Source organism: Cebus imitator, unplaced genomic scaffold (genome assembly GCF_001604975.1).
Source record: "Cebus imitator isolate Cc_AM_T3 unplaced genomic scaffold, Cebus_imitator-1.0 Scaffold56, whole genome shotgun sequence".
Lineage (NCBI taxonomy): Eukaryota > Metazoa > Chordata > Mammalia > Primates > Cebidae > Cebus > Cebus imitator.
The window spans coordinates 5,748,089-5,762,718 of NW_016107371.1; the positions used below are offsets into that span (position 1 = coordinate 5,748,089).

The window sequence follows — 14,630 nt, forward strand, 5'->3', positions numbered from 1 at the left end:
GACATACAATTCTAGTTTACACAGAATTGTTTCTATGTCATATGAGAAACAGCACTGGGTATTCTTACATTTTATCAGTTAGTAGTGATTAGAAAAAGAAGGAAGTAGAGCTTGGGAGGGGAAAGGAAAAAGCAGAAGGCAAACCAAGAATATAGTTGCAGCCTCATCTTGCAACAGTGTGGGAACAAAGAAGCCCACGCTCAGAACTTCCCCCCTTATAGTGTTAAGTGGGCAGAGTGATGAGGTGAGCTTACACAACTTCAAGTTATGAGCTAGAAGGGGTAATAAAGTACAGCACGGAAACCCTCCAAACATCTAGATTGAAAAGGTTGGAAAAGGAAAATCCTGAGGATTGAGAAATTAATTGTATATTGTCTGTTATTGAGAATTTAGAATTATCAATGATAAAAATATGTAATTTCGTATATTATTTGGTGACTATAAAAATATGAGGATTTTCATTACCTCATTTGCCACCTGAGTTCTTATTTTTTATTTTAATTTTTTGTCAAAATATCCTAAGTTTTTCAACTGTGGACATTCATTTCATGGAGTTTTTAGGATAATAATCATTTGGTTGAGGAGATATTTTTGGATCCCAGTTCAGGAAACATTAAGATGAAAAATGGCCTTAAATAAAACATCAAAAGAATAATATACAATAAAGTAAGAAAAACGTCTACAAACCACAAGCTGGTATCACAAGACACCTCTTATGATGATGTCTATCTACAAAGTGCTTATGAAGTTGTGCCTATTTCTCAGCAGGTGTTTTTATCTAAGGAATGTAGCTTTCTGATTTTACAGCAAGACCTTATGCAGAAGAGTGTTAGTGTCTTAGAGGCTGTCTGAAAAGAGGCCTTTTATTCCATCCTCACACTCAAACAAATTGAACTTTGAATAATCTTTGTCTGTGCCTGCATAAATTGTTACTATTCAGAATTGACTATGAAGAGACTCTCGAAACCTTCATCTATTTTTAATATTCTACTGATATTGTAACCTAAGTTACACACTATAATTTTATTGTATTTCAAACAGAAGAAAGTGTGTGGGATATAACCCATAAATACTATAAAAACAAGAACAGAAAATATAAGAAAACATCTTTTATTCTTGTGCTATTTGTCTTTAAAATTTGGCATAGGTTTCACTTATAATAGAAATGTGCATCTTATGTGAAACCCTACTTAGAAATATTGGTCATTAATTTGTAGCTTTATAAATATGGTATGGAAATAAAATACACATACTTTCTTAATATCAGAACCTTCAGTTTGAAGGAGAATCATACATGAAAACAAACATAATTCTTATAGCACAATAATACCTATTATTTTGAGGTATCATATTTTTACCTTTTACATTTAACACCAAAGTGCTATACTGTCAGTGCATTTTAGTAACTTTCATTGAATCCAGTAAGAATTGCAGTCTCACATTCCATTCCATTTGTTTTTAAGATCATATAGACACATTAAATCTATTAAGGAAAAAAATAGACAACACATTTATGTCAAATGATCTTTCTCCTTGCCATCACAGTAACTGTATATTTTTTACTTTGGCAGAACTAATATAGCTGTTTTATGACTTTTTGATATTTCATAAAGTTTTCTTTGTTATAGTACGAGGAAAATTAAATTGTCTCAAATCAGTTTTTGATTCACCAATGATTCTATGGGCTTCGTCTAATACTGAACATTCCACTTCATAGATTTTCTGTATTTCTCCATTGCGCATTGATATAAATGCAAGTAGCATGACTCATTTATATGCTGACATATAAATGTTTTGTAATGAAACAATAAACTCCAAGAAATCCTACAAAGGCAAGTAAAACTGAATCTCTCACCTCTGCTCTACTTTTAGTGAACGTTGCCCTCTTTGTTGGTGCTAAGACAACAACTGACTGGTTTTATGTGATTTGTGCAAATCACACAGAAGGAAGGTGAACTCTTACTGGAAACCTGTTAGAATACAAGCCCACAGAGGAACTTCAACAATTTCAGCAACATATTCACAACTTAACTTTATATGTGCCTGTTTTGTAAGTGATGCTATGATATACACAATAATACAAAGTCAAGCTTCTGAAAAACTTTAGTTTTACCAAACTTAATGGAATTTTCTTTTTTCCAAATAAAGACACATTATTATATGTTCTGCTGATATTTATCTAAAATCAGCATTCTTCTTAGATTTAATGTTTAATTAAAAATCTGTTGTAGTTTCTGCGATGAATAGCTAAATATTTTGCCTAAAAATATAAGTGGCTGGGTACTGTGGCTCATGCCTATAATCTCGGCTACTTGGGAGTCTAAGGTGAGAGGATCACTTGAGGCCAGGAGTTAAAAGACCAGCTTTGGTGACATACAGAGAACCTGTCTCAAAAAAAAAAAAAAACCTGTGGAATTTCAACCATTAATACTATTACTATATGTTAATAACATGTGCTTTCTGAAATGCTTTGTGTGTGCTTTCTCAAAATCCCCAAACTTCCTCATTCTAGAAATAGAATGCAAGAAAGTCACTTATGTAAAAATTGTTTAATATTTACTAACTTATTACAGAGAGTTTGCATTTTCTTTTTACATACATGAGCATTTAGCATTAAGACAACAGTGGGCCAAATTTGGCTTTTGTTTCTGAAAGTTCATTTGAGTAGCGTAATCACAACATGGTCATCTCGGCCTTGCCATAGCATCTCTCCTTCAAAGTCTACCAGTCCATGCTTCCTGGCACGCATGAGAATGCCCACTACTTTATCTGAAATACGAACATATCTGTCAAAGAGATCTCCAAATGTAACCTGGATCTTGCCATCTCGTCTGTGGCGAGCCATCGTGCGGATAATGAAGCACATGTCCATGATTTCCCTGTAGATGTGCTCCTCAGCGCGCCTGGCCCTTTCAGCGGTTTTGGTTCCTTCCTTGGGGCGGCCATAGCCCTCATCACCTTTGTGTAGGCGGGTGGACATGGCCAGCTCATAATCAAACTCTTCACTGAAAGGATTGAGCTTCTGGGATTGTATGTGTTCATCAGCCCACTGCTGCCATTTCCCTTTCAAGTTGCCCACTTGGCTGTATTTCTGTTGGGCTTTGCAGTTGAGTTTCTCTGTAAATCTATTTACCCTAAAGTAGAGAAAGGGTGAACAATCAAGATACAGATATTTTAACACCAAATGTTGTTTTCCCTTTGTACTTCCCACGCATACGCATCTTTTAACATAAGTATAATTTTTTTTCACTACAAAAATAAACAATATAAAAAAATAGAAATGAAAGAAGAAAAGTCATACATAGTCCCACCATTATTCTTAGTTTGGTGCATAGTTTCTAGATTGTTTTCTCTATGAACAATATTTTAAGCATTATAGTTACATTAAGCTCCATTTTAAGAAAAAAACCTAACACAAAATTAATACAAGTGTGTATGTCTTACAGTTGAGTATTAGTAACATTTTAGAACTGGAATTGTGTAGGTTTTCATGGGAACCTAGTTCTTAGAGGACCTCTGAAACCAATTATTTCCCACAGGTAAGGACTATACCACTACACATGCATTTTAATATTTAGTCATACAGATTTTCATATGTGGATGTTTCAATGATGGCATATATAGACTAGTATCAATGATCTACTAGAAACTTTGGAATACTAAGTTGTACACAGAAAACACTAGCAGTAGTAACATTTACTGAACACTATGTACTGACATTCTTCTAAAAACTTTTTATTAATATTCCCCACAACCATTCCCTGAGATAGTAATTCCTACTTCACAAATGAAGAAATTGAGGCCAGAGAGATGAAGTAACTGCTTAAAGTCACAGAACCGTTAAGCGGTAGAACTAGACTTTGAACCAAAGGTAAGCTGGCTCCAGAACCTGTCTATAACTATGAAATACTGCCCTAAATAGGTGGCAGGGGAAGGATTCAAATGCAAGACTGCCTGAGACGAAGGTCAATGCCCTTTCTACTATGCAGTGATGCCACTCAGCAGGCCCATACGGTGTCTAATAAAGGAATATGTTGCATTTTAAATGTATGTATCCTAGGAATTCAGAATGCATTTTCTTATATAAAAAAAACAATAAAAAAACCAACTCTGGAGAGTGTAGTAGTATCATGAGAATGCAGCCTAATACTAGGATGGGGCAGCAAACTAACACAGGAACAGAAAACCAAATGCCACATGTTTTCACTTGTAAATGGGAGCTAAACAATGAGAACACATGGACACAGGGAGGGGAACAACATACACTGGGGCCTGTTGGGAGGTTGGGGGAAGGGAGAGCATCAGGATAAATAGCTAATGCATGTGGGGCTTAATATCTAGATGACAGGTTAATAGGGGTAGCAAACCACCATGGCACACATTTTCTTATACAATAAAACCTGCACATCCTGCATCTGTATCCTAGAACTTCAAAAGACTCTATCTCCAATTGCCTAGACTTTTTCCCTCAGTCTCTTTGCCTTCACAGGTAAAAAAACTCTTGGACTCTCTGAAAGAGATTTGTACTCCTCACCCTTGCAAGTGTCCCACCTTTCCTTTTTCTCCCCAACACCAAGTGGCCTCATGCCTGGAAGCATTGGGATTGGAGATGTTCAAGTTGTGCTGAAAGTACTTGTGTGAATGGCATGCCTGAGCTATCCGAACTCACAATTTGCTATTCAGAACCCAGGAGCCAATCAGATTTGTGTGTCCCTCACCATCCAAACTCACTTCCTGAAATCTGGTTCCCCAAAAGCTGGAACCAAACAGATATAGACAGGGCTGTTACAACCTCAGATTGTTTTCAAAAACCGAATGACATCCACTAGATGGCGAACTTTCATTAATTCTTATGCTTGGTGTTTCCCAAAGTCCTATGCTTGCTACATTGTTTCATAGGAGGATAGAATTGGAATTGGAAATACTACATATAACACTACTATCCTTTATACATATATAGATAAAAGTGTATGACGAAGGTAATTAGTAAAAAACAGCACACAACAACCGTATTCACAATCATTGCAACTTTATAAAATATATGTATGAAAAAGTGCTAGGAGCTCAGCAGGCTGAAGTGCAATGGATTTCCCTCAGCCCTCGTCAGTTGATCCTCTGCCTCTCCATCAGCTTTCCCTGTTCAGCTGCCCTCAGTGTGGGCTGCTTGATCTCATTATTATTTTTAAACAGAGTCTCACTCTGTAGACAGGCGCCAGGCTGGAGTGCTGTGGCGGGATCTCGGCTCACCGCAACCTCCGCCTCCCAGGTTCAAGCAATTCTCCTGCCTCAGCCTCCCAAGTAGCTGGGACTACAGGTTCATGCCACCATGCCCAGCTAATTTTTGTGTTTTTAGTAGAGACAGGGTTTCACCATGTTGGCCAGGGTGGTCTTGATCTCTTAACATCATGATCCACTTGCCTCGGCCTCCCAATGACTGATCACCATGCTGATCAAAGGCATGTTCCTCAATATCAAGTCTGTGGCCATCTTGGCAGAGCCTAAAATTCTTGCCAGATTTAACAGCTGAAGTGTCCTGCCAGAGAAGAGGCTTGAAATATCTCAAATTCAAGTGAATAGTGTGATTTATTAACTCATACTTTGTCTCCTGAGCACCAAATGTGGTTCTGCCCTATTGTGTAAATCCTAATACATCCTGCCTTTAAAGAGTTTTTGTGCACTTTTATGTCCCTCCCATGGTTTGAATTATTTATTTATGATACCTACTGTGTGTCAGGCACTTTTTAAGGTACCTATTAGATATTTCATAATGAAAATAGAGTAACACAAATTTGGGTTTATGGTACAATCGCAACTCTGTAAAATGCATAAGCACCACGCTGAAGCATTCAATACCATTTGCACAATTGAAAATAATTACGTTGGTATCCAGGTAACAGTACTTTTCATTTTTCAAAATTCTCTTTAATGTTGGTATTGTACTGATTTTGTAACAAAGAAAGCAAAGCAAAAAAAAAGGTAAATACTCAAATTGCATCCAGAGGTAATTTATTTAAACTGTATGTTACATGGGACTCTGAGTCTTTGTGTAGGCTTTTTTTTTTCCTTCTAATTTTTAATTAACAACTTAGATTCCCTAACTGCTGAAACTCAGCGTCATTTGGAATAAGAGCTGGGATTAGTGTGTGCTAATAAATCTGTGAAGAGCTTCTAGGCCAGGCACAGTGGCTCACTCTTGTAATCCCAGCACTTTGGGAGGTTGAGGTAGGTAGATCACTTGAGGCCAGGAGTTCGAGACCAGCCTGGCTATCATGGTGAAATCCTGTCTCTGCTAAAAATACAAAATTCGTTGGCGCGGTGGTGCAACTACTGGTCCCAGCTACTCAGGAGGCTGAAGAAGAAGAATCTCTTGAACCTGTTAGGCAGAGGTTGTAGTGAGCCGAGATGGTGCCACTACACTGCACTCCAGGCTGGATGACAGAGTGAGACTCCATTTATATATATATACACACACACACACACACACACACATATATATATATACACATATACATATATATACATATACATATCATATACATATATATATACATATATGTGTGTGTATATATATATATGGTATACATATCTTCTAAAAGAAGCACCATTTAAATATTAATGTCTATTTGTTATATTTTCAAACTGTAATGCCCTTTAATTCGAGGGAAGAAAACCAAAGAAAGTTGGTCCTATAAGGAAGAATTAGAAAATAGGGCTAGAAAAAGAAGAAGGAAATTCATCTTAATGGCATCTAATTTTCTCTATTGTTTTTATATCTCCAATTTTTAAAAGGTCTGAAAGTATATTGTGTTTAAGTCAGGGTTAGAAAGCCTTATACACTAAAATTTTTTTTGTTCAATAAATACAATAAGAATCAATACCAGATTATGTTGTTTTTAAATTTTTCAGGGGAAAATGTGAATGATAGTTTAGATTGAGCTTTAGAAAGATAACCTAGCATAAATTGAAAGAAAGCAAAGCAATATTTAAAGACTAACATCTTGCCCATATTTTAGGATAGCAATACTAAATCCAGACCCATCTTCTGAGTTTCTTCATTATTAGTAAACAAAATTTCTTATAGTCAATAAAAATTTATCCCCTGTCTTGCTGTGTTCAACATAACTAATTCTACTAGATGTTACCAATAATCTATCTAGGAAAGTCTAGCTTCATTTACTGAAATAAACTCTGAAATTTATTTTTTATCTCAATGAGGCTCTTCAACAGCATGAGGAGATGATGGGAACCAATTTTATCATAATTCTGTGTTTTGGAGTAATAATTATATGGGTAAATTATCATATATGTAGTAAAATCCACAGGAAATAAGAGTTCTAAAAGATATATTTCAAATCCAATAAGTTCACTGGCACTGAAAACATTTTCTAGTGGTTGCCCTTCACCTGAATCACTAGCTTCAAAATGCCTGGGGGCCTAGAGGTTTTCTCTTCTGTTTCCAATGTGTATGGAGAAAGTGAAGACGGGCTCTCATTTTCCACTCCATAGATGTTCCTGTAGAGGGAGCATTTCACCTCCTCACACAGGCACCCTCCCGTCAGTAAAGCAAAGAACGTCTGTACCCTTTCGGACGTCTCAGAGAAATGCTGCATTGGTTTGCTTGTCCTTCCCTACAGACAGTTTAGCCCATTTGATTACTGAGAGCATGACATCAAGAGGAGCATATTTATCAGAAGCAGGGTGACAGCATTCAAAAGGCAATATGGACATTTCTGCTCAGCAGTTTTGCTGCCTGTCATTATCAGCTCCGTTTGAGAGCCGGGCCTGTGATTCTCCTTGCAGACTGAACTGTCTTCAGAGTTTATGGAAAGGATTCGTGGCCCTAGAATTGGGCATATGCAGAAGGACAGCATAATTTTGTCTTTGTTTCTTGTGAAGTCCTTCAATACAGTTGCACCAAACCCCTGAATTTTGGGAGTTACTGCGACTTTATTAATTAAGCCAACATTTTGAACTCCACTTTATTCCTTGAGCCTGTTCTCTACTGAGAGAGATAGTCTAGTGCAGTGGTTAAGAACACAAGCACTGGCATCAGCCTTCCCAACTTCACCACTTCCTCATTCTGTGACTTGGATTATTCGTTTCGTAATGTATCTGTGTGCCAGTTTCCTTATTTATAAAATGGCAGTCTCCTGCTCAACTGCTATTATTTTCACTGAATTAAACATGGGGCACAGGATGGATAAGTGATTGGTACGTTAGTCTTGCACTTTTATGGGAGGAAGATCTAATTTTTGTCCAAAGGAACTGGATTGAACAAGTCACACACAATCAAAAGACTAAATATTTTTAAAGTGAGACAAAATGTAAACCATTTTTATAGTAAAACCCCAGTTGGAAAAACCACTGTTGGTAAAGAATTTATCTACTGTTTTCCCAGTTGATCTGTTTGTTTCTATTATCCATGGAATATCTTAACCACCAAGAAACTTTCCACCTAAATATCCACGATACATAGCTGCCTCCTTATTGGCAGATACAGGGAGAGAATGGTGCCTATAATTAAAAATCAGTGAACAAAAAGTCTTTCCAAATTGGCTTGGTAATGCTGCTTTCATTTCTCAAGCAATATTTGAGAGTCTCATTGGTCAAAAATTCCCACGAGGCTTCTGCTGAAGTTTCCTGAGCACAGCTAGGATTACCACTGGAATTAAGAGCTGCTGTTGCTGCATACAACATTCTGGTACCCTACGTACTCCAAGACTGAGGGAAAGGAACCAAAGAAGGAAAGAAGAGATTTAGCCGCCACTGCCACTGAACCTACAGAGCCAAGCTCCTAGCATCTTGAAGGGCTATAATGGGTACAACTTACTAACGACCTCCTCTGAGTCTATCACTTTACATAGGTAATATAAAAATAACCCCATGAAGGCCAGGCACGGTGGCTTATTCCTGTAATCCCAGCACTTTGGGAGGCCAAGGTGGGCCAATCATGAAGTCAGGAGCTTGAAACCTGCCTTGCCAACATAGTGAAACCCCATCTCTACTAAAAATAAGAAATTAGCTGAGTGTGTTGGCAGGTACCTGTAATCCCAACTACTTGGGAGGCTGAGGCAGGAGAATGGCTTGAACCTGGGAGGTGGAGGTTGCAGTAAGCCAAGATAGTGCCACTGCACTCCAGCCCAGGTGACAGTGCAAGACTTCTTCTCAAAAGATAAAAATAACCCTGTGAACTATCAGATATCACATCTGTTTTTTAGATGAGTATACAGAGACTCAGGATTACCAAAGTAACCATGATTCAAATCAAATTATCGCTTATTCAATGCGTAGGCATTTCAACATGCTAAGAAGGTGTCCATGTACCGGACTGGTTTGGGGAACCCTGAGAAGAGTCCTATATCCCACTCCCCACTTTTAGGTGAGACAGTTGACTTGGAGCCAGAATGACTGCGTTCAAATCTCATGGACTATAAAATCTCATACAAATTCCCTAATATTTCTTCGTCTCGTGTCTCCATCTATCAAAGAGCGATGATGATTATAACCTATCATATGCACATATTGTGGGAGTAAATAAATAAATATTTGAAAAGTGCTTAGACAAGTGCCCCAAAATGTCTAGCTCTGCTATGCATTCAGGATCGGTCCCAGCTGTCACCTCCCTACCTCTGGTTAATTTAAAACCTGCTAAAAGAAAGATCTTGTCATTGTGCCCCCTCAGGCTTTATTCTTTTGGACTCCATTACTCCATTTGTGGCACACATGTCCCGAAATCCGCAGGTCAGAATTTGGAATATTGCTCCTCATGTTGTGATAGCATAGTTACTTCTGATCATGAACTCCTATATTAAGCACAAATCCAGACCTCTGAATGTATCCTCAAGACACTGCATGAGAATTAGCACGTCTGGTTGTAAAACATTGCATTGGGAGTAGGGCAGGTCTTAGCTTTGTCTTTAACTTGCGTTTGGAGTAGGGCAAGTCTTAACTTTGTCATTAACTTGCTAGGCAAACTTCCCCTCTGAGCTTCGGTGTTTTTATTCCTGAAATGAGTGAATAGCTACCTCAGAAGATTATGAGAAGTAAAGAGACAAAGCATTTAAACACCTACAGCACACACTAAACACATGACGGATTATTGTAATTACCCATTTGCCATTTTATTTTTCTTGAAAGCTTGCACTGTAGCAGTTCTAATTCTTTCAAAACACCTTTACAGTCTCAAACTATAAGATAGCTCTTTAGGCCGGGTGTGGTGGCTTATGCCAGTAATCCCAGCACGTTGCAAGGCCAAGGTGGGTGGATCACCTGAGGTCAGGAGTTTGAGACCAGCCTGGCCAACATGGTGAAACCCTGTCTCTACTAAAAATACAAAAATTAGCTGGGCATGGTGGTGTGCACCTGTAATCCCAGCTACTCAGGAGGCTGAGGCAAGAGAATCACTTGAACTCAGGAAGCGGAGGTTGCAGTGAGCCAAGATCGTGCCAGTGCACTCCAGCCTGGGCAACAGAGTGAGACTTCATCTCAAAAAAAAAGGACAGCTTTTTGTCAAATTAGGTAACCATTATTTTTTCTTTATTTTCTTATTGTTTCATAAGACTTCAAAAACACACTTATACATCGAACTGTTCCCAATGGGAGTCAGTCTATAAGTGTAATGACATCAGATACTTGTTTCTTATATTTTGATACCCTTGCACTGTGGAATAAGAAATCCTGACTTTCTACTATGTGGAGCTACTGTCTTGAAAAAAAGCATGTGTCTTGTCTATATAAATGTTTCAGTTTGCATCAGTGTGTGTGTGAGTGTGTGTATGCGTATCTAGCATCCAGATATTTTAATTATTTCTCTTTGTTTACAAATAGGACAAACTGTTTTTGAAAATTTGAAAAGTTGCAAAGTACCCAAATCTATGTGAATAATAATGGTTTTCATGTACTGAGCATGTGACAAGCTCTGTGCTTGGTAGCCCTAATCTCATTTACATTTCCCAGTACAACAGAACTTCTCCCAAAAGCTGACTGTTGCTGTCATTTTACAAATGAAGAAATCAGCTTTTTTTTTTTTTTTTTGAGACAGAGTCTTGCTCTGTTGTCCAGGCTGGAGTGCAGTGGCATGATCTTGGCACACTGCAACATCATCCTCCTGGGTTAAAGCGATTCTCATGCTCTGCCTCCCAAGTAGCTGGGATTGCACATGCATAACACTATGCCCAGCTAATTTTTTGCATTTTTGGTAGATAAGGGGTTTCACCAATGTTGGTCAGGCCGGTACTTGAACTCCTGGCCTCAGGTAATCTGCCCTCCTCAGCCTCCCAAAGTGCCGGGACTACAGGTGTGAGCCACTGTGCCCAGCCAAGGAAATCAACTTTAAAAAGGACTAGTTAGGGGCAGAACTGGGATTTGAACTTGGGTCTGTCTGACTTCATTCAGAGCCTGCTCTCAAATTAGACAGCAGCCTGCCACCTGTTTAGAGTCATAGAGATCTATATTCCATGGGTGTTACTGAAGCAGACATATCTCCTGATAATAGCATAGACAGTTGGGACAAGGTAAAATTTTCCCAATGAGTCTACCAGAAACCACCCTTATCTCTAAGGAAATAAGCCAATTTGTTACTCATTATAGAAATGACTTAAAGAGTTCGCGCAAAACAGGCATCCCTCTCTGATGGCTTCATCTTCGTTGAGGCTAAGATTTGGGTGTTCAGTTCAAAACAAAACGGAGAAATAAAATAGCGCAGGCCCTGACCAAAAGGCCCATGTCTAAGGTTGGCACTGACCTTCAGCTCAGGGACATGCCTCCTCTACGGAACTCACTGCCTCCCCAGTCTTTGAGATACTCACTCTAACTCTGGCAGGACCTCGCCTGCTGCCTGGATTTACAGAGTTGGTTGGGACTCAGTAGTGATCCTGATACAGGGAGTGGGAAGGATGCGATCACTTACTGGGAGGGCAAGGGGCGCTTGATTCTAGCTACGGCCACCTGTACTCCGTCCTGCTCCGGCCTCTCCTCGGTCTCTCCTCCATAGCCGCTGTCCTCTGTGTCTATGCTGTCACTCCTCCCTGTGGGCTCCTCCTGTTCCATCACTCTCCAGCCTTTGGTCAGCTCAGACACCAGGTTGGCACACTTTCTCCTCCGTGTTGGGGAGTCGTGGCTGTGGAGGATTCTGTCAATGTCATTCTCTGGTTCAGGCACACCAGCATCCCGCTCGTACCTGTGGCTGAGGTGGCTCACGTCCCCTCCTCTCTCATAAGCCTTGCTGACCACTGTTTTGGTCACCTCTTTCTTTTTGATGTGAGAAACCTCAGGGGCTTTCTCTGAGCTTTGTCCATCTCCATGTCCTTCTGGCGTTTGGGGTGGCGACTTTGGGACACTCTGAGCTTTCCGGTGTGGAGTAGGGCATGTGATTGGTTTAGGAGCTTGGGGTGGGTCCTGGATCCCTCCCGGCAGCCAGCCTGAAGGCTCCTGGGCCTGCCTGGTGCTGTTCTCATTCGCCCACTGCTGCCAACCTCGGGCCAAGTTGATGACCAGGGTGGCTGTGCGTATCTTCCGGAGGGCGCTCTTGGCTGGGCCCTCCTCCCTTTCCTTTTCGCCTGGAGCCATGCTACCCACCTGTCTTTTCTCTGCTGATAGCCTGGGCACTGGCTAAAATGAGTGTGGCCTAGTAGAGTGCCTGGGATTTAAATAGAAGCAGGGTGTGGGGTGGGAAGGAGAGCTTGGTGACGATGGAAACTATGTGAAGCATTTCTTGCCAAGATGTGGCGCCTTTGCCCTGACGGTGTTCTTTTTATAAATCATGACAGCTCCAATTTCATCACAGCAGAGGGACATCTCTGCTGGTAAGGGACAGTGATACGCTCACTTTCTTTCTCCTCCAAGTGCCAAAGTGGAAATTACTGGATTGAGTCATGTGCTCAGCCTTATGATTTTTTGACCTTAATGTGGTCCTGCCATTTCTAGGTACATACAATATGTGTACACATTATGCTGGGAAGATTATAGGATTGTTCCCATTTAACCCCAACAGGTATAACCCCTAATTAGTTCCACTGTGTAGCTAAATAAAATAAAATCTAACTTCCTGCAACTAAAAATACCTGAGATTCAAATCCACATCTGTGTCATTCAAAGCTTTTGCCTCCTTTTATTCCAGTTATCAAAGATCCTACATTTTTTTCTTTTTCATTCAACTCCATTAGAAATAGATCTCAGAAAATGTGCTTATCCAACCTTCATTTTCCAGATGAGAAAATTGAAGCCCAAATAAGAGAAAGACCAAAGTCAAGATAGAGACTAATTACTTTCTGGTCCCAGCTTTGAACTATTGTATAGATAATGCATACTAAAATACAAGAAGACAGTCAAAATTTTGGTCCAATCATTTAAAAATGTCTTTAAAACCTGCATACACGTTGAATTTTAAAAATTATTATTGGAACACATCTTTTCAAATATTTTGTTTTAAAAGATCATCTAAGGACAAAATTCTATGGATTGAATGAATGAGTGCTATTGGTAGCTCACTTCTTGTCCCCACCCCTGCCCACCCCTGCCTTCCCCTGCCTAACCCTGCCCTTTGGTTTTTGGTTTGTTGTGTTTTTGTTTCTTTGTTTCATTTTTCTGTGATAAGGTCTTGCTCTGTCCCTTGACTGGAGTGTAGTGGTGTGATCATGGCTTACTGCAGCCTTGACCTCCTGGGCTCAAGTAATCCTCCTGTCTCCATCTCCCAAGTAACTGTGACTACAGGCCTGAGCCACCATGCCTGGCTAATTGTTTCGGGGTTTTTTATTTGTTTGTTTGTTTGTTTGTGGTATAGATGAGGTCTCCCTATGTTTCCCAGGCTGGTCTCAAATTCCAGAGACTGAAAGATAGTATTTTTTGAAAGGACTGGAAAGACAAGAATGTGGACAGAAAAAGAAACATCTATGCAGTGTATTAAACCAAGTAAAAATGTCCAGGGCTCAGCAATGAAAAATTTCTTAAAGTAAGACAGAATTTTTTTCATTCAACAGTTCTGTTGGCTTTAAAACTATTTTCTTTCCTTCAGTCTTGCATGCAGTTAACCATACTGATTGAAAACTGCTGTTTAAGAGCACAGAAAAGTATAAACGTTAATTATTTCAGATAGACACTTATTTTGGAAAAACTAGTTGATAGTTTTTCATCATGTGGGTTATTTACCTCTTAGGATTAAAAAACATTGGGAAGTGACTTAATACTTGATCTACAAATCTGTCAGAGGTGTTTCTAGAATTCAACCACATCTGATAACATTTACTGAGGGCCAGCAATGCTGAGAAGAATAATCCCTCCTGATTAATTAAGGGGAAATTCGCTCACAAGGAAAGAAAACTATTACAAACAAAGATTTCAATCTGAGCTTGAAATTTCTGGCATTACTCCTAGCAATGCAGATTCACTGCAGCCTGTTTGGTTCTTATCAGAATCTCTTCATCCCACTTGGAAGGCCTTAGGAAAGAAAGGAGCTCCTCTAAGACACTCATATGCTTAGCCCAGAATCAGGATAATTCACAGCTTTCAACAAGATTTTTCTGCTTCCCTGTCCACACCTGCCCCAGATTCAGTCCTGGTAGAGGGAGAAGAAATGGAGACAGCAAACGTTAACAGTCTTTCACGTCTTGACTGGCATTGCAGTCAGCTACTGG

The 14,630-nt window shown here is 39.5% G+C and overlaps 1 protein-coding gene across 1 annotated transcript; it reads right to left on the bottom strand.

Annotated features, from left to right (window-relative positions):
- Positions 1–2,534: 2,534 nt before the first annotated feature.
- ABRA (actin binding Rho activating protein) lies at positions 2,535–12,635 on the bottom strand. The gene is made up of 2 exons (XM_017528997.2): positions 11,909–12,635; positions 2,535–3,134 (listed from the first exon to the last, which is right to left on the bottom strand). Exons 1-2 carry the CDS (start codon positions 12,565–12,567, stop codon positions 2,657–2,659), a joined length of 1,137 nt encoding a protein of 378 aa, XP_017384486.1. The 5' UTR covers positions 12,568–12,635; the 3' UTR covers positions 2,535–2,656.
- Positions 12,636–14,630: the final 1,995 nt, after the last annotated feature.